Raw genomic sequence first — 20,329 nt, 5'->3', positions numbered from 1 at the left:
TGAACTCAAACAAAACCCACCAGAATTTTTTGAATATTCACTGCAAATATTGATATAAAAAAAAACTTATTGCTGAATACAGCCATACTATGACATAAGAGAAATGCATGACTAACACCTGTATCCATATAGCTGTATGTCAAATATGGGAGGAATTTTTTGTAAACAATATGACAATCCTTAACTGTATACTCAAACATAGTCTTGGCCAAGATTCTCAGGTAGCATGTGAATACATTTATAGATACTGGTAGATATTTTTTACACATGCCTATGTTTACCTTTAATGCAGGTCGAACACATTTTGATAAACTAATCAACAGAGTTGGTCATTTCAAATGTAGTTTGACAGAAGAAAAATTAACTGAATTGGTTGAATTCAATTGTGAATTTCTACCAGAACCTGTGCAGTGAAAGCAATAATTTGCTGTTGAAGTTAAATGCTATAATTATTTTCTAAATGATAAGACTCTACAACCAACATGATCATTATACAAATTGTTTTGTTACCTGTATGGCCAACATAAGACCAACATGTGAAAAATCATTGGCTAAAAGTTGGTTAAAAAAAATAATAATAATCTATTTAAGAGGCTGTCTGCACTGTGATTGCACAGTTGTAGCAACTTGCCCTCCTGGTCATTATAGTGTTCATTAAACCCTAGAAGCAGCTGTGTGCACTGACAAGTGCAGCCCATTTCAGACTGGGCCTCTGAACCTGAACTTGGCCAAAATATTTTTTTTTTAAAGTGGAGCCGACCCCTGCCCCGTATATGAAGGGATAATGCTTATTTATTCTAAGGGGGCACTTATTTGAGAGGATTACTGATCTTACTCCACAAGTCTTTTCCTGCTGGCTACAAACGTGAAGCTTCCTTTTCCCTGGTCATGTCCCCTACCTACTCACCATCATCATCATGTACAATGCAGGACCAGGGACCACTGCTGATCCTGCAGTTGTATGCAATGATGTAGAGAACCAGTCCATATTGCAGGTTCAGAAAGAAGAATACTGGAATGCAGGTGACTGTGGAGGTGAAAATTACTCTATTAGAGCACCCTAAACTAAAGAAAAATGATATTCTGCATCAAGTACTTATGCTAAGAGTTAAAATCAATGCAGTGTGCTATTCTTAACAGTCACATAGCAGCATTAACACTCTCATTCAACGTAATGTTCACCACACTGTAACAAATCTAAAACTGCAAGAGACTTAGATTGGTAGGAAACAGATGACAACTAACTATGAACGGTTACCAATTCAATGACTAATATAAGTTTAACCATAGAGTTGACAGTTTAAGTTGTAAACATGTCAAATGTCTTAGGTGGCATTTACATAGTAGCAAATACTATTATCCGCAAAATTATAACGAATAACAGTCTGTGGTGCCTGATCGCCAATTTTGGAAAGGTCTGTTTGGGCATCAGTTTTAGAAATGAAAATGTTTCATATGTGCCCAGGTCTAAGCCCGAGACATGATGTTCTGCTCAGTTCTACACGATCAAAGCTCACGACACACAGTTTTATGGTACACAATGGCTTTTTCTAAACACAATGAGCAACATTTTATGTTAAACATCTAGTTTTCTAAATATCATATTTTCAAATGTTTTAACTCGTGTGGATGTGCGGAACAAAATGTGTATATAAAAATATATAATTTTTTAAAATATAACCTAAAATTGTATGTTTCCTATTTAAAAAGGAAATTCACTTTTATAATTTCTATTTTAATATACTATTGTCAATATATTCGATACAAGGAAGCGATTTCAGGCACAGAACCTGCTGGCCATCCTCTGTATATCAATATAGGTACCAATACTACCTAGCTGGACATACTGCTGTTAAAGTGGAATGCCCGTCTAAATGGGTGTACATTTTTGAAAGGAGGCAAGAGAAAATTAATCTTTGTCTATGGGTATTCTAGAGGAGACTACCCCTGTTTTATTGTACCAGTGACCATTCTTACCAGGACAGGAAATAAAAGGAAATCCCCGCAGGAGGCACACAGACGGCTATGAAAACCTAATGCCAACCTACTAAAAAGTGTTATTTTCTTTTATTATACCCTCTCATTTCCTGTCCCAGGCAGGAAAATCCCTGCAAGTATGAAAGAGCAATTAAGAAGAGTTTCCATCCTATCCCCACCCTGTCCACAACAAAACAGTCCTTGTGGAAGTACCATTTTACACTCCCAGTACCAGAGTTTTCCACTTTTGAAAACCCACATGTGACACTAATAAGTGTGAAAGGTGTTGACATAGTGTGGTCAGCATGCATAATAATCTAGCATAGTAACATATACCATGGTCTATCCAGTACTGGCAGTATTCCACTGAATTCAAGTGTGGCCATCTCCCAGGAGAGAAACAACCACATTGGGGGACCTGGGTACAGGAATCTCTTCCCTTCTAGATCACTTCTCAGGTTTGGTATTGTAAAGAACCCCTATAACAGTTTAATGTTTACTGTACATTGCTGTAGATTTGCCAAAGCCTTTAAATAAAGGTTTATGAAAATAAAAAGCTTTCAATTCCAACAATATTTAGACAAATTGTTTTTGGAAATTGGACTCTTACACTATAGTATATTCTTTATAGTGTTAATGAAATGTGCTATTCTTCCACAACTATGTGCCTTTTATGGCGAACAAATGCTGCATTCAAGTTTGACAGTTAATTGCGAATGCGCTGGTATTAAAATATTTTGCATTAGGTCTCATAAGAAAAATATATGTTGATGTATACACGTTGCTTATAAAAAAAAAAAAAAAAAAAAAAAAAAATCCTAAATGGTTTCAATATGGTATATTCATATTATGATATGCGTTTTAGGTTTCTCATTACTGGTAAAAGACTTTTCTTTGATTCTCCTTTACGAGTATATATTGCACTGTTCTTTCGATCATACACAAATATATTTATTTAAATATAATAAAAACAAGTCAGTGCCCAGTTACAGAGCCTCCATTACCCATGACACTGGAGTGTTCACTAATTTTATTCAAAGCACAGATATATCATCACAGTCACGTGATCTGGTCATCACATGACTGCAACATGCCAAAAGAATATGTGGACAACTGCCACCAAAAAGATTAAAATAAATAGAAAAATATATCTTTAGAACTGCATGCCCTAAACATAATACTGTAATTGTACATGCAAACTACAAATGTACAATGCTGCTGTAATAAGAAATTACACTTCATTTATTTCTAGCTACTTTTATAGGCACTTAAAAAGAAATGAACTATTAATAAATGAATGGATTACCTCAGCTAACAGATAATAACATTAACTGGTGAGGAAGGGTAATAAGACACACTAACAACCGCTTTGTATGTGGGCTCTGAACTCCTCTTAGAATTGTGCAGCTCATATCACCTTTAAACATCTAGTTATGAATATGGTAGTATGTCCAAACTCAGGCCTTCAGAGATTGCGAACAATGTAAAGACCAAACTATACAGACATCAAAAGTCAATTTCACAAATAAGACAACCAGTAGTAATTTAATTGGACTCTCAAGAACATGACACTGACGTGACATGAACAGGTGATTTATTGCGCATTATCAGATGATGCTGATCATGTGATCTAAGGCAATCCCTCCAAACGCGTGACTGTCTAGCAATCACACAAGGAGTCAGCAGCATGTAATTCAGAAAGACTGATTGCAGAAATCAGATGATGTCTGGTTATACAGATTATGTGACTGAAAATTGCATGAATAGTTTGTGCCTGGACATTTCACATATACAGATGGCAGCACAGCTGTATTATTTAGAATTCACTTCTGGAGTCTGTCAAGATAACTGGAAAAAAATGCAAAGCCTTAATAAAGGCACCTGCAGGAAAAACTGTTCTAGTCATCCACAGCAACCGGGCCGTCTTTTTCTTTAACTGTACTTGACAAATAAAACAGACTTTGGCTGTTGGGCAAAGGGATTCTTTTTCAGGACAATAATCTTATTGGGAATAAGGGGGCTAGTTTGGGATTCACACAATTTGTTTTTTTAGACCCCTGTACAGCCCAATTCGTCTCACAAGAAACTGATCATTTAGGAGCTACTTTGCATTATAAAGCTTACTTAGGGTGTATCTAAACTCAAAACAAAAAACTAACTATATTGAAGCTTACCATCCTTGGATGGGGGTGACCAATTTTTTTTTACAGGCTTTTTTCCCTTTCAATTTTCACCTGGTAACCCTGTGAACAACACGTCCTGTCACGTGGCAATGCACACCCCATTTTATCAAACAGGGAGCCATAATTTCCACCCTGGCTGGACTCCAAATATGGGGAATGGAGAATAAGTTACAGATAGTAGGAAGAGATTGTTCTGTGCTTTTGTAGGCTAAAAGCAATGCAACCACCACATCTATAGACTGGTAAGCTGCAATATATTTTTTCTTGGGTTTGAATATCCTCTGAGAACTAAGCACAATTTGCACATATGTAAAATGCTCAATTTGAACGCACTATGAAAATGATAAAAAATCCAATTGTCAACTTTGTACTATTGTAAAATTAAGCACAACTGCGTATAGAAAGGAGAAAGAGCCCTTTCACCACGCCTCCACATTTTCATTTGCTGCATGTGTTCTGATGCATTTTACATTCATTTTAAATGCAGTAACATTTACGCTATAGAGAAAGCACTTTTTGGATACTGCACTACATGCAGCACACTAAAACACAGCACTGTTCCTTGGAATATCTTCCTAAAAGATACTTAAGTAGGGTTGAATAATGCATGAGGATAGACATTGTTTTACTTTGTGCAACCCAGGGAAATTGATGGTATGTGTATGTCTGACCTACACACATGGTATTTTTGAGGAAAATTAATTATAGTTGAACTTTTCATACTCGCATAATCTAATAAATCAAAGGTGTTCTCCAGTTAATAAAGATCAGGAAATTGATTAGAAATTTTGCATTTTTTTCTTTAAACAAACATTAAACACATAACTTGAGATACCTTCTCATTTCCCTCTCAACAGCAGTGCACCCATCTTTATCAACAGTAAAGCAACAGAACATTTGATGTAAAAACATTTAAGATCGATTTTCGCAGGAGGCAAAAGGGTTATGAAGTAGCTCTGAGCTAAAGGTCCCACATATGAAAAGCAAACAATGCAACAGCCCCCCCAAAAAATGTATAAGGTAGTATGGGACAACAAATATTCATGACATGTGCATAAATACCAACAAATCTGGACTGCTCATTTTAGATTACGGTTTAGTGAAAAAGTAGATGAACCTTCACCTGCAAGTGAACAGACTTCTGGAGATACAAAGATGAATCCTGGCAAAGTTAGGACACTCTTGGCTCAGAGGCAAAACTGTCCCAGGAATTCACTCAGGATACTTTGTAACTATACTTCTACAAGTATTACTAGCTCTGCTGATGTAGATATGAAAACAATTATATGTCAAAGTGCCTTCGATAACAGGGAAAGTGACCAATTATTTTCTGAGATGAATGTATCTTTCCGACCTCACTTGTGCAGTTACTGCAGTTAATACATCATTTTATTTTATGTCCCTTAAGAAGCAGTGAAATCTGTAGACAAACTAACAGACGGCAGATGCTAGTAGTCCAGATTTAACGTTCAATAACGCCTTTTTTTTTGTTAAGAAAAGTGAAACACCCGTAAAGACAAAAATAAAAAAAGCACAAAATATTAAAGAAATGAAAAAAATAAAAATTAATGTTCGATCTTGGTCATTCTTGCATGGGTCATCTCATACTACCTAAATTGCTGGCTGCACTCTGTCTTGTCCCTCATAACACAGCTTGGAGAAAATACTGAGATTCTGTTTGGATGTAATGTTCCTCAGTTAAAGCCACACGACTGAGGTAAGACAGTATTTGATTTGTGCTAGGAAACAGTAACCAAAATGAATGCACATCCCTTGATCCCAACTGTCCTGCAGAAAGAAATGTTGAGAAAAATTGATGTTTTCGGTAAAATCTTTCTTCCTGGTGAAGTCAAATGTATATATTTTTGGGTCTGGTTTATCAGAACTGGTACCACTTCTTGTCTTTGCATTTTACCATCATCTGCAAAATAGAAAATAAAAAACAGTCTTTTCAGACAAGAAAAAAAAACGGCTCTTATTTCCATCTTCATTTTAAACATAACCAGATAAGCATTCAATCAGAAATTATGTATTTTTTTAAATTATGGTAACATGGTAACCTAAAAGCTATCAATTTCCCATAATCCCTGATAATTAATCAGGCTGAGAATGCCGGGGATGTCAACAATCTGACTTGTATCTTAGTGTAGACTTCTGGGAAAATTAGTGAGCCAATCACACAAGCAGGAAATTAGGTTTCTGGGGGGCATTCTGTGTACAGAACACCTCCAGGGTAGCCATAATGCATTGCGCTTTACAGAAAATTACAGAACTGCAGATTGAAAAGGAAAGGTAATTTTTAATAACATTCAATTACAATATGACTTGTGCCACAATTGTATATGCTATTTTATTTTTTATTTGCCATTTGTTTTCCCCATGAAAGTGGCGTTACCCTTTAAGTTATGTGTAATTGAATGGGATGACACAGAGGTGAAAAATCCATGGAAAGCAAAGACACCAGCTGAAATCTATAAGATATTAGAAAGCAACCCTGCGCCTTGTCAGTGCAAATATCAGCTGGTTCAGTCCCAACTGATGGCCTATAAAAAGATGTCTCATTACCAAGCTGTCACACAAGAAACATCTTTTAATGAGTTAAAGCAAAGATCTCTCTCAAGACCTTTCACAAACCTACTGATGGCATTGGTTAGAGAAGGATTTCTAAACTACGGAGTATTCCAGTGAGCAATGCTGGGGCCATAATCCGGAAGTGGAAAGAACATTATTTCACCATAAACCAGACAAAGGATTTTGAGTTAACCAACAAAGGATTTTGTAAGACGTATTAAATACATTTCAGTTAGTGTGTTTAATACTTTTTCACTGTGTCATTCCATTTTATTACACATAACTTCATTTCTGAACTTCTTTGTTTTGATTTCTTTGTATGTATGGATTACATGGGTTGTTACCGACATGTGGTGAACATTTCAGGTCAAGAAAAATAGGATTTTTTGTACTCACCGTAAAATCCCTTTCTCTGTTGTCCATGGACGGACACAGCCTTCACAAGTCTTGACAAGTGGGTTATGTTCCTGTTCATAGGAGAGGACTAGGCAGAACATGTTAGATATTTAAATACATGTTGCTTTAACAGAGTTGAAAAGCCCCGCCCAGGGGGCAGTCCCTCTGGACATAACGCTCCTCCCTGCAGCATGCAGCCTCAGTTCATAACAAGCAGTACAAACCTTAAAAAGGAGGGGTGGGTGCTGTGTCCGTCCATGGATGACAGAGAAAAGGATTTTATGGCGAGTACAAAAAATCCTATTTTCTCTTATCGTCCATGGACGGACACAGCCTTCACAAGTGAGACGTCCCCAAGCAGTGTAAAAAAAAAAAAACGAGGGATGGGAACAGTATCAGTAAACACAAACCACTTCACGACAAACAAGCTGAGCTCCTCAACGGAGGAGGTGCAACTTTAAACAGCCGCCTGCAAAACCTTGCAGCCGAAGGAAGCATCTGAAGATACAATCACATCAACCTTGTAAAATTTGGAAAAGGTGTGAACGGACGACCAAGTCGCTGCCTTACACACCTGTGAGACAGACACTTGATGTCGGAAAGCCCAGGAAGCACCAATTGCCCTGGTCGAATGTGCTGTGGTCGAAAAGGGGGGCGTCCGCCCCTTAAGAGCATAGGCCTGTATGACGATCTGCCTGATCCACGAGAAATGGTGGCCGACGAGACCACCAGGCCCTTTGTGGACCAGACACCTACACAAAAAGCGAGTCATATCTCGAAAACGGAGCTGTAGCAGATTCAAATCCCATGGAGGAAGAGGGGGTTTAAGAGGGGGAAGTATATGACAAACCCCCTGCACAAAGGTACCCACCAGAGAATGGGCCACCAAAGGCCGCTGAAAGAACACAGCCAAGGCTGAAATCTGTTCCTTAATTGTGCTTAAGGCAAGTTTCTGATTCACTCCACACTGGAAAAACAGCAGAACCCTAGAAACCGAATATGTCTGAGGACGCCACCCCATCTCTTCACACAAAGAGATGTAGGCCTTCCAGGTGCGATGGTAGATCTTAATGGAAGAAGACTTCCATGCCCTCAGCATGGTTGAGATGACCGAGTCAGAAAGACCTCGGTCCCTCAATACCTGGCTTTCAATAGCCATGTTGTTAAAGCCAGCGACTGTAAAGCAGGCTGAAGTATGGGACCTTGAGACAGAAGGTCCTCACTCGCATTGGCAGCCGCCAGGGTACATCCGCCACCAGGCGCACAAGATCGGCGTACCAAGGACGCAGAGGCCAGTCTGGAGCGATTAGAATCATTGGGATCTCCTCAGCCTCCACTCTGCGGAGCAGCCGAGGAAGCAACTTCAATGGGGGAAAGGCATAAATCAGCCGATACTGACCCCACGGGGCCACCAACGCGTCTGCCCAGGGATCTCTGGACCTGGCCACGAACCTTGACAGGTTGAGGTGAGAGGTCAGGAGATCCACGTCCGGTGTGCCCCACCTCCTGCAAAGGAGTTGAAACACCTCCGGATGCAATGACCATTCCCCCTGGTCCAGCATCTGGCGACTCAGGTAGTCTGCCTGCCATTTTTCTACGCCAGGAATGTAGATGGCCGACAGAGCCAACACGCTTCTTTCCGTCCCGCCCACCGCAGAATGTGAGCGACCTCGGACACTGCAGCCGAGCTCTGTGTTTCCCCCTGATGGTTGACATGAGCCATCGCCGTGGCATTGTCCGACTGGATCCTGATTGGGCGACCTTGCAACCTTCTCGACCACGAGGAGAGGCATAGCCTGATCACCCAAAGTTCCAGGACATTGATCAGCAGACGGGATTCTAGAGTCCAGCGACCCTGGGCCTGGCGTCCATTGTAATCACCGTCCACTGGAAGGGAAGAAACAACTTCCCGGACCGAAGAGCCGGGGATCTCAGCCACCAATTCAGAGAGACTCTGACTAGGTGGCTTACCTGAATCTGACGATCCAGAGACAATGGAGATTGGTTCCATTTGGACAGGATCTCCTTCTGCAATACTCAAGTGTGGAACTGGGCATATGGTACTGCCTCGGAAGAGGCTACCATCAGACCCAGGCCTCGCATGCAAAAATGGAGAGACGACCATTTGCGGGATGCCAACAGCTTCACCGCAGACTCAAGAGTCTGCAATTTTTCCAGGGGAAGAAAGACTCTCGCCTCCGGAGTCCAGAATCAACCCTAGGTACTCCAAATGCTGAGTCGGAACCAGGACCGACTTCTGTATGTTTAACACCCACCCGAATTCTTGGAGGGTCTGGCTGGCTATAGACACATCCACCTCTAATTCTGAGCCAGAAGCTGCTCTCAGAAGGAGATCGTCTAAGTAGCCCACAACAGCAATGCCTCGCTGCCTCAAAGCTAAGATCGCTGCGAGCACCTTGGTGAAAACTCTAGGTGCTGACGCTAGTCCAAAATGAAGGGCCACAAACTGATAGTGGTCTTCCCCTATGGCAAAGCGCAAAAAACCTCTGGTGATTTGCGCAAATTGAGACATGCAAGTATGCGTCCTTGATGTCCAAGGATGCCAGAAAGTCCCCCGGATGGAGCGCAGCCACCACCTAGCGAATGCATTCCATGCGGAACTTCCTTACTCTCACAAAGGCATTCAGGGCGTTGAGGTCCAAGATTGGACGGACCCCGTCCTTCTTCGGGACCACAAACAGATTTGAATAAAATCCCTGAAACCTCTCGTCCTGCGGAACGGGTAAAATTACCCCGCAACTTAGCAAGTCTTGCACTGCCCCCAATAGGGCAGACCGACGAGCAGGAAGGAGAGGGAGACTTGAGGGAAAGAATCTGTTCGGTGGACAGGAAAGAAACTCTATCTTGTACCCTGAAGAGACCACCTCACAGACCCACTGGTCAGAGAGCAGGGAGGTCCACCGAGCTGTGAACCTGCAAAGCCGCCCCCCCCAACCATAAGTCGGGCAGGGGCAAAACTTCATGCAGTGGCAGGTTTGGATACCGGTTTGTTCGGTTTATGCACCCAGGGATGTTTCTGTCCCCCAGCTGAGCCTTTGTCGGCCTGGGAGGGTTTACCCGAGGACCCTGACTGCCGAAAATACTGCTTCTGAGTGGGAAACAAAGGGCCCGGCTTATGGCGCGGCTCCTTCTCTTTGGTAGACTGAGGGAGGAGAGTGCTCTTACTTTCAGTGACATCCTTAATAATGTCGTCCAGCGAGGTACCAAAAAGCCTCCCACCTTTGAAGGGTAAATCTGCCAGGGCTTTTTTGGATGCTTGGTCAGCAAACCAGCATTTCAGCCAAATCAGGCGGTGTAAAACCTCCACTGAAACAGAGGCTCTGGATATCAAGGGGGCTGCATCCAGTGTAGAATCACAGACATATACAAGGCCCTGGACCAACTGGTCAGCCAGTCTAATAAATTCAGGAGGGAGCTGGTGCTCCTCCACAGTCTGGTGCAAAACTTTTGCCCATTCAGTAAGTGTCTGAGACACCAAGGTTTCAGCCACAATAGGCCACGATGCGGACCCCAGCATGGTAAGCATTGAGCGGGTCAGCCCCTCGGACCTCCTATCAGTATGGTCCTTGAAGGCAGGGGTCCCTTCTATAGGTAGAGTGGTCACCTTATTTAACCGGGCAACTGGGGGATCAACCACCGGAGAAGCCCATTTTTTCAAAAGGTTGTCCTCAAAAGGTTAACGGACCGCCAGGCGATGAGGAACCACAAAGGACTTCTGCGGCTTTTCCCATTCCTTATCAATGAACTTGTCAAAAAAAGACACATAAGGAAAAACCTTCACAGAGCGGTCCGACTTGTGGGACCCAAAAAAGACTGAGCCCTCAGTGGATGCCTCAGCTGCACTATCCAGCTTAAGGGAGTCCCTTACAGTACTGATAAGCACACTAACAAGTGCCCTGTCCTGTACTGACCCGACCCAAGTGAGGAGTCTTCCTCACAAGGAAGGTCCTGGTCCACATCCCTTGACAACCCAGAACCGGGGTCCTGTGCCGGAGCCAGGCCTGGGTCTGAGTCAGAGCATTCCCCAGGAGATGGAGGGGGAAGGTGGTGCTTTTTACCCCCCTTACGCCCGCACGCCGCTTCCATCCTGGCAACAAATGTTTCCAGGACTGCTGACAAAGTGTCCATGGGAACCGCAGGTGCAGGAGCACCAGCTGCCACCTCAGACATGGTTTGGGAAGAAGGGCCAGATACTGACTCCATAACCACAGACAGTTCTCAGGGACTTATGCAAGAGCTGAAAAAGCCCACCCTCCTTGCTGCGCTGACCGGGGGATTACCCAGGGGACTCACCAACCCAGCAAGAAACTGCTCAGTGCCACTGCCCGCCCTCAGTACACAGCGTGTGGTGTGAGGAAAAAGCTGTGAGGAGATATGTGATGCGCACCATATAGAAAGCCAGCACTAAAGGCCAAAACCCCATGCAAAATGGCTGCCAGACACCTCAGATATAACAGGGCACGGCCACAGTAAAATGGCCAACTGCAATAACAAGATTTCCATGCAAACAGCAGACTGCAAAAGAAATGGCGCTGGCACAGCCAAAATGGCAGCGGAACGCTGCAATGTGGACAAGAAGGTCAAATTAGGATTCCCTAAGGCAAAGCACATCCCCACAGCCAAAAATGGGCCCAGACACCCCACAGTCCCCGGGTGGTAAAAGGTCCACCCCGGTAACAGTGGTAGAACAGCAGAGGGAAAATGTGACAGCAGGGAAAGGGAGGATAGGAGGACCCCCTAACCCCAGGAACGCCCAGCCGTACCGACCCGCAGAGGCATGAAGGATTGTACTTACCCATCCATGAGAGGACCCGCTGGCACATTCCTGACAGGCAGTAGCTGGAGTAGCTGTTGGCCCGGTCCACTGTGAGTGAGACAACACCACAGCCCAGTCATGTGTGGACCCTGGAGCAACCAGCTCACCGGCCACCCCAGGAGTCATGGGGTAAGTTGTAGCAGACCCAGCCCTTAGCTATGGTGTGCTCACGCTCGCTGGCTGGACTGAGTAGACTACAAGGATCTATATATTGAGTTGATAGAAGATTCTCAAATAAAGAAAATTAAAAAGAAAATAAAAAGAACAATTTTCTCAGGGAGCTGGGCCCAAAGGGAGCCACGTCCTCCTCCTTTGCTAGGCAGAAAAAAAACCGAGGCTGCATGCTGAGGGTTACGTCCGGAGAGACCGCCCCCCTGGGCGGGGCTGTTAGATATTTAAATACATGTTACTTTAACATAGTTTAACATGTTCTGCCTAGTCCTCTCCTATGAACAGCAACATAGCCCACTTGTCAAGACTTGTGAAGGCTGTGTCCGTCCATGGACGATAAGAGAAAAGGGTGACATATTTAAATACCGTATTTATCTGCGTATAACGTGCACTTTTTTCCCCTTAAAATCAGGGGAAAATCGTGGGTGCGTGTTATACGCCATTCCGCGCTGTCTGAGCGCTGCCGCGGACATATACCGAGCGCAGTATACTCGGCTAAGCTCGGCTACGCCCTGTCCCACCTTCTAGCCTTTATGCGAGAAGAACTGAGCGTGGCCGAGCCTAGCCGAGTGTACTGCGCTCAGTATATGTCGGTGGCGGCGCTCAGAGACAGCGCGGGAGAAGCGGGGAGGACACCAAGGCTGCAGACGGTGCTTGCTGCGTTTTTCGACACACGTTTTTACTGTGATTTTGTCGCGATTTTACCGCGATTTGCTTTTTTTTCTTTTTTTAGCAGCCAATTTTTTTTTTTTTTTACATTTCCTTTAACAACCAGCTATAAACAGGTTAAAAAAAAAAAACGAACGCAAATCATGGCAAAATCACGGTAAAAACGCCGTACTTGCGTTTTGGATGCGGGTTCATTGAATTCTATTACGCACTGCTTTTTGCAGGGAAAAAAGTCCCCGACCCTTTCCAAAAACACAGAGGCACAAAAAAGCATTGATGTGAACGTTCCATAGGAAACCATGTTAAAAAATTTCCCTGCATTTCTGAAAAATGCAAAATGCATAAAAAAAAAGCATTAGTGTGAATGGAGCCCTAGATCTCCTGTCCTGCCCAGCAGAGCTGTGTATATCTCAGAATTGGATGGCAGAGATTCAAATGCTTTGGCCGGTAAAAAACAGCTATTGTATGTTTATTGAATTGATGCTTAATTGCCTTGATACCGGCAAAAAACTGTACTCCCCGGAGCTGTATGAAAATCTTTCAACATTAAGAAAAAAATGTAATAGTCCTCTCAAATGGTGGGTCTAGAACCACTCTGAGTCAATATAGAAAACCTTCCTTGGCCCTATTGCTGTCACTTTTTCACTACTACCGAATGCAAAAGCAACCCAATAATTTTTACGAATGAAGGTACATGAAAATGCATATATTAATAAATGTACCCAGGGTATACTTAAGCAAAACAAAATCAATTTTTTTTCATAACTATCCTTCAAAAATACATTAAGCATAGGCAAGCAATAAAACATATTTGTACTTACCATAAAATCCTTTTCTTGCAGTTCATTAAGGGTCATACAGTCAGGTCCATTAATATTGGGACATTGACACAATTATAATCTTTTTGGCTCTATACACCACCACAATGGATTTTAAATTAAACAAACAAGATGTGCATTAACTGCAGACTTTCAGCTTTAAATTTGAGGGTATTTGAGGGTATTTACATCCAAATCAGGTGAACGGTGTAGGAATTAAAACAGTTTGTATATGTGCCTCCCACTTTTTAAGGGACCAAAAGTAATGGGACAATTGGCTGCTCAGCTGTTTCATGGCCAGGTGTGTGTTATTCCCTCATTATCCCATTTAGAAGGAGCAGATAAAAGGTCCAGAGTTCATTTCAAGTGTGCTATTTGCATTTGGAATCTGTTGCTATCAACTCTCAATATGAGATACAAAGAGCTGTCACTATCAGTGAAGCAAGCCATCATTAGGCTGAAAAAACAAACCCATCAGAGAGATAGCAAAAACATTAGGTGTGGCAAAATCATCTGTTTGGAACATCCTTAAAAAGAAATAATGCACCGGTGAGCTCAGCAACACCAAAAGACCCAGAAGACCACAGAAAACAACTGTGGTGGATGACCAAAGAATTTTTTCCCTGGTGAAGAAAACACCCTTCACAACAGTTGGCCAGATGAAGAACACTCTCCAGGAGGTACAGTGGGAATTGAAAGTTTGGGCACCACAGGTAAAAATTTGTATTAATGTGCATAACGAAGCCAAGGAAAGATGGAAAAATCTCCAAAAGGCATCAAATTACAGATTAGACATTCTTATAATATGTCAAAAAAAAGTTAGATTTTATTTTCATCATTTACACTTTCAAAATTACAGAAAACAAAAAAATGGCGTCTGCAAAAGTTTGGGCACCCTGCAGAGTTAATATCTTGTACTGCCCCCTTTGGCAAGTATCACAGCTTGTAAACACTTTTTGTAGCCAGCCAAGAGTCTTTCAATTCTTGTTTGAAGTATCTTTGCCCATTCTTCCCTTCAAAAGTCTTCCAGTTCTTTGAGATTTCTGGGCTGTCTGTCACGCACTGCTCTTTTAAGGTCTATCCATAAATTTTCAATTATGTTGAGGTCAGGAGATTGTGAAGGCCATGGCAAAACCTTCAGTTTACGCCTCTTGATGTAATCCCCCGTGGATTTTGAGGTGTGTTTAGGATCATTATCCACTTGTAGAAGCCATCCTCTCTTTAACTTCAGCTTTTTCACAGATGGCATTAAGTTACCATTTGCTGAAATTTTATTGAATCTGTTTTTCCTTCTACTCGTGAAATGTTCCATGTGCCACTGGCTGCAATACAACCCCAAACCATGATTGATCCACCCCCATGCTTAACAGTTGGACAAAGGTTATTTTCATTAAATTCTGTGCCCTTTCTTCTCCAAATGTACCTTTGCTCATTCCAGCCAAAAAGTTCTATTTTAACCTCATCGGTCCACAGAACTTGTTTCCAAAATGTATCAGGCTTGTCTATATGTTCATTTGCAAAGTTCAAACGCTGATTTTTGTGGTGAGGACGTGGAAGAGGTTTTCTTCTGATGACTCTTCCATGAAGACCATATTTGTACAAGTATCTCTTTATAGTGGAATAGTGTACCACAGTGTCTGCCAGATCTTTCTGGAGGGATCATGCAGTCAAGCGTGGGTTTTGAATTGCTTTTCTCACAATCCTGTGAGCTGTTCTGTCTGATATTTTTCTTGGTCTTCCAGATCTTGCTTTAACTTCCACTGTTCCTGATGACTGCCATTTCTTAATTACATACCGAACAGAGGATATTGACATCTGAAAACGCTTTGCTATCTTCTTATAGCCTTCTCCAGCTTTGTGAGTGTCAACTATTTTCAGTATCAGTTTTCTAGACAACTGCTTAGAAGAACCCATGGTGCTGATTGTTGGGGCAAGGTCAGATGAGTCTGGGCATTTAAAACCTTTGAGATTGACATCACCTGGTCTTCCTAGACGATGATTGAGAACAACCCATGACACTGGCAGGTCTCAGCTTTGCAAAGGGGGCAGTGCATGCTATAAATTCTGCAGGGTGCCCAAACTTTTGCAGACGCCATTTTTTTGTTTTCTGTCATTTTGAAAGTGTAAATGATGGAAATAAAATCTAACTTTTTTTTGACATATTATAAGAATGTCTAATCTGTAATTTGATGCCTTTTGGAGATTTTTCCATCTTTCCTTGGTTTCGTTATGCACATTAATACAATTTTTTACCTGGGGTGCCCAAACTTTCGATCCCCACTGTAAGTGATTGTGCCTTCACCTGTATATTTATTGTGATCAGCAGGTGGTTAAAGACCAAAAGCTCGAACAGTTATCAGTCTAATCCACTAAGAATTGATGAGGCAAGAATCTGGCTCACCTTTTCAGGGAGATTTGGGAATTAAAAAAAAAAAAAAAGTTTCAGTCTTTCTAATACAGGCAGTAGTAAACTCGCCCAATGTGCACACTGTGCTAATTTATAACAGGGGAAGGGGAGAGATCATGTAATTGCCAATGAGCACAAAATGATAGAATGAATCAGCAGCTGCTAATCCTATTTCAGTGTCATAAGAATCATTTTTGTTAACCCTTTCATACCCCTTCCTCGCCTACACAGACTAGCTCCATGGTTTTTTATGTGACCTGTTATAGTAACCCTGGTATACAATACCTTAACTTCCCTTATCCTGCACATATGAATATTAAAGTGGATGTAAACTTGTATTTTAATCAAATGGCTGACAGGCAGGGTATTTATGACAGAAGACACCCTATTGGTCTATTTTGCCATCCTTCTGCCTGTCAGCTGTCATGTTCACTGAGCCACACATGCGCAGATCAGCGAACATTTATGGCCCAGATCAACCCCCAATCCGTGCCGCGATAATGTGACACCCTTGTGCATGCCCAGGAGTGGCGTCATCGTGGCCTGGCCTATCAAGTGGCCGAAGGCACAGGACCCGGAAAGAAAACCAGGCAAAGATGGAAGCGCCGGGGCTCCCACAGCTGTGCAGGAGGACACCATATGACAGGCAAGTATGCCATAATGTAATAATATGCTGTGCGTACTAATACATTATGGCATAACCTACCTGGGGGCCTTAAAAAAAAAAATTATAGCGGACTTTACCTCCGCTTTACCCCTTCATATCGGTGATACCACTGTATGTGACCAGTACATTAACCCATTCTTTTCCTCTGTGCATAACCTGGACATTAATTAATTTTGTGAACCATTCTCAAGTTCCATGTCTTTAACTCCCTCAATACCAGCGCGTTTCTACATTTTCAAAAAATTGGGGCAAAAAAATATTTCACCTTGAGCTTTCTCCCAGCTTGCAGCCCATGCTCGCATGTGAAGATTTTTACATGTTTTAAAAGCTGCCAAGCTGTTTAAACAAAAAAACATTTGAATCCACATACTGTAATGAAAAATTTTCTTGATATTTAAACTTGCTATTATAAAAATTTTGGGCAACAATGCCATGTGACAGCAAGAGCAGTAATTAGCTCTCCGTCTTCACTACCAAAGGAAATGAACATCCTGTAATAATGTCCAATGGTCAAGTTCCTGCCTACCTTATAGCTACACCTACTGGTTGCACAATGCAGTGCAGAGTAAAGCAGTGGAAATCATGTACAGCAGCTCAGAAAATACATTTCACAACATTTCTATGAGATCTACAGATTGCTGATTAAATAGATCCATTTGCTTCTCATATGGCCAGATTGGTAAACATACACTAAATGAAAAGACATACATCCTCATAAGGCACTAGCACGAAAATTAAGCATGATGCGGATGGGAGGGGTCATACCAGGCTGGCCAACGACTTATTGTTTGCCAGTGTTCAAGTCCTCCTGAAGGCAGCAGTATACCCAATTATCTTGTAATAAATCCTGTGTCCCTTAATATATGCAAAATAAATAGAAACTATCAAGGCAGTATAACGTTGCAGTACAATTACCTCTGGTAATCCGATTGCTTGCTTTTAAATTCCTTATTTGCTGTCCCTTAATTTTCTATTTACCAAGAGAAATATGAGGGCTGACACTTCCTACTTTATAAAAAATAGGATTTTTACATCATACTTGCCTGTAAAATCCTTTTCTTTGAGTACATCATGGGATACAGAGTCAGGCTAATATTCATTACCTGCTGGGCTATACATCATCAGGTGAATGGACACTGGTAGTTTAAAGTCTTTAGACAGGAAGTGCCCCTCCCTATATAACCCCTCCCATACAGGAAGCATATCAGTTTTGTAGCAAGCACTACTCAAAATAAGAGGAGAGGGACCTCTGTGTCCCATGATGTACTCAAAGAAAAGCATTTTACAGGTAAGTATGACGTTAAAATCCTATTTTCTTTTTCATACATCATGGTACACAGAGTTAGGCTAATATTCATTACCTGCAGGGACGTCCCAGAGAAATAGCCTTAAGGGAAGGGATACACCCTGCCAAAATAATAATAGCCATCCAAATTTTATACAGCAGCCTGCAGTACACTGCGGTCAAAAGCCGAATCCTTGGCTGCTCGAACATCCATTTGAGTCTTGTCCTCGGATCTCCGCAGATCTGGACAAATATACCTTGACTGCCCGGACAACGTTCAAAGAATGCAGTCGTCTCCCTTCCGCCGAACAAAGCCGAGATAAAAAAGAAGGCAAAATAATGTCTTTGATGGAACGGGTCGTAACATGACCCTGTCGTTGTAAAGGATCAAGTATGGTTCCTTGCACGAAAGGGCCGCCAACTCCGACACCCTCCTAGCCAAGGTTATGGCAATCAGGAAGGCTAGATTGCGTGATAGCAAGTCCAATGGAATTTTCTTAATAGGTTCGAATGTTTGTTTCTGTAACACAAACAGCACCAAGTTCCAGCCCAAGGACACATAGTTGCCCCTTGCATAAAGGTTTGGATCAGTGAATGGGAGGCCAAAGGCCTTTGGAAAAATACTGATAGGGCCGAAACTTGACCTCTAATTGTACTAAAAGCCAATTTAATTTCTACAGCTGACTGTAGAAAAGAGAACTCCCCCAATCACGTATTTCTGTGGATGCCATTTTTTGGCTTCACACCAAGCAATATAAGTCTTCCAGACCTTATGCTAGATCTTCCTGGTGACAGCTTTTCAAGCATTTCACCAGGGTAGCCACCACTGGCTCCGAGATGCCACGGTCCTTTAACACCCTGGCTTCAATAGCCATGCCATCAAATTTAAAGACTGTAAATTGGGGTGGAATATAGGAGCTTGAGACAGTAGATCGGGGCGCTGTGGAAGCGTTTGTGGCCCGTTAATTGTTGGTCTCACAATCTCCGGGGACCAAGGCATTCTGGGCAAGGCTGGTGCCACCGGAATGACTGGAACTCCCTATTTCTGAATCCTGCGCAACAATGTGGAAGAAGAGAGATCGGAGGGAAAGCATAAACCGGGGAGTATTGGCTCCATGGAACTATCAGAGCGCGTCTGCTCTGATTGCCAAAGGATCCCTTGTTCGGGACACAAACTGCTGTAGCTGAACCTGGAATGCCAGTAGATCAACCTCTGGCCATCCCCAACGTTGGCAAACTTCCTGGAATACCTCTGGGTGTAGGGACCATTCCCCTGGGCAGATCTGCTGGTGGCTGAGATAATCTGCCTTCCAGTTCTCTATTCCTGGGATATGGACTGCCAATATAATTGGCACCTGTCCCTCTACCCACGCTAGTATGTAAATCAGCTCCTTCAGAGCTGAACGACTCCTGGTACTGCACTGGTGGTTTATATAGGCCACTGCAGTGGCATTGTTGGACTGGACCCTTATAGGGTAGTCCTGAAGCTCCACCATCCAGGAGTGTAGGGCCAGACATACTGCCCATAATTCCAGGACATTGATAGGCAGGAACTGTTCTGTTCCTGATCATTCCCCCTGGGCTGAGAGCCTGTCTAGGGTTGCTCCCCAGCCCGAGAGCCTGGCATCTGTAGTCGGTACTCTCCAAGTTACTGGGAGAAAAGATTTTCCTTTTCGCAGGTTCTGATCCTGCAGCCACCAATTTAGGCTTAAGCATGCCTGAGGAGATAAGCACATTATGATAATCCAGGGCTTTTCTTCCCCTGTTCCAAGCCAACAAGATGTCTTGTTGCAAGGGCCTGGAATGGAACTGGACATAGAGCACCGCCTCGAAGGAGAATACCATCTTCCCTAGAAGACTCTTAGAGCTGAATGGAGGGTTATCTGGTCCCCCTTATCTGACGCACCTGATCCTTCAGGGTACAGATCCTTACGGGTGGCAAGAAAAACTCTTACTTGGACCGTGTTTAGGATCAAACCTACATATTTTAGACTGAGCTGATTTCAAAGCTGATTTTTCTGTATTTATGATTTATCCTAAGCTTTTTAAATACTGCACTGTGTATACAGTATTATGCTCTGTTCTAGAGTCTGAACTGAGTGATCTCTGAGCAGGAGGTCGTCCAGATACCCAAGCACCAGAATCTCTTGGGCCCCCCCAAAGACCCAGTACTGGTGCTAGAACCTTCATTAAACACCTGGGGAGCTGTAGCTAGCCTGAAGGGTAGAGCCACAAACGGAGAATGATGTTCCTCTACTACAAAACATAGGAACCTCTGAGGAGGCTGAAAAAATAGGTATATTTAAATATGTGATTTTTATATCGATGGAGGCTTGAAAGTCTCCGCT

General features: G+C 42.6%; 1 protein-coding gene across 4 annotated transcripts in view; it reads right to left on the bottom strand.

The window, feature by feature from the left end:
- Nucleotides 1–2,767: 2,767 nt before the first annotated feature.
- Nucleotides 2,768–20,329, bottom strand: part of STXBP5 (syntaxin binding protein 5) — a 546,297-nt gene continuing 528,735 nt past the window's right edge. For all 4 annotated transcript variants that reach the window (XM_040350878.1, XM_040350875.1, XM_040350876.1 and 1 more), the window contains one exon: nt 2,768–6,081. In XM_040350878.1, coding sequence (XP_040206812.1) covers nt 6,040–6,081 — 42 coding nt within the window. In that variant the 3' untranslated portion in view covers nt 2,768–6,039. The remainder of the gene's footprint in view (nt 6,082–20,329) is intronic.

The sequence above is a fragment of the Rana temporaria genome, chromosome 4 (genome assembly GCF_905171775.1).
Source record: "Rana temporaria chromosome 4, aRanTem1.1, whole genome shotgun sequence".
Lineage (NCBI taxonomy): Eukaryota > Metazoa > Chordata > Amphibia > Anura > Ranidae > Rana > Rana temporaria.
Note: the sequence above shows the minus strand (reverse complement) of the source record. Positions and strands in the feature narration are given on the sequence as shown.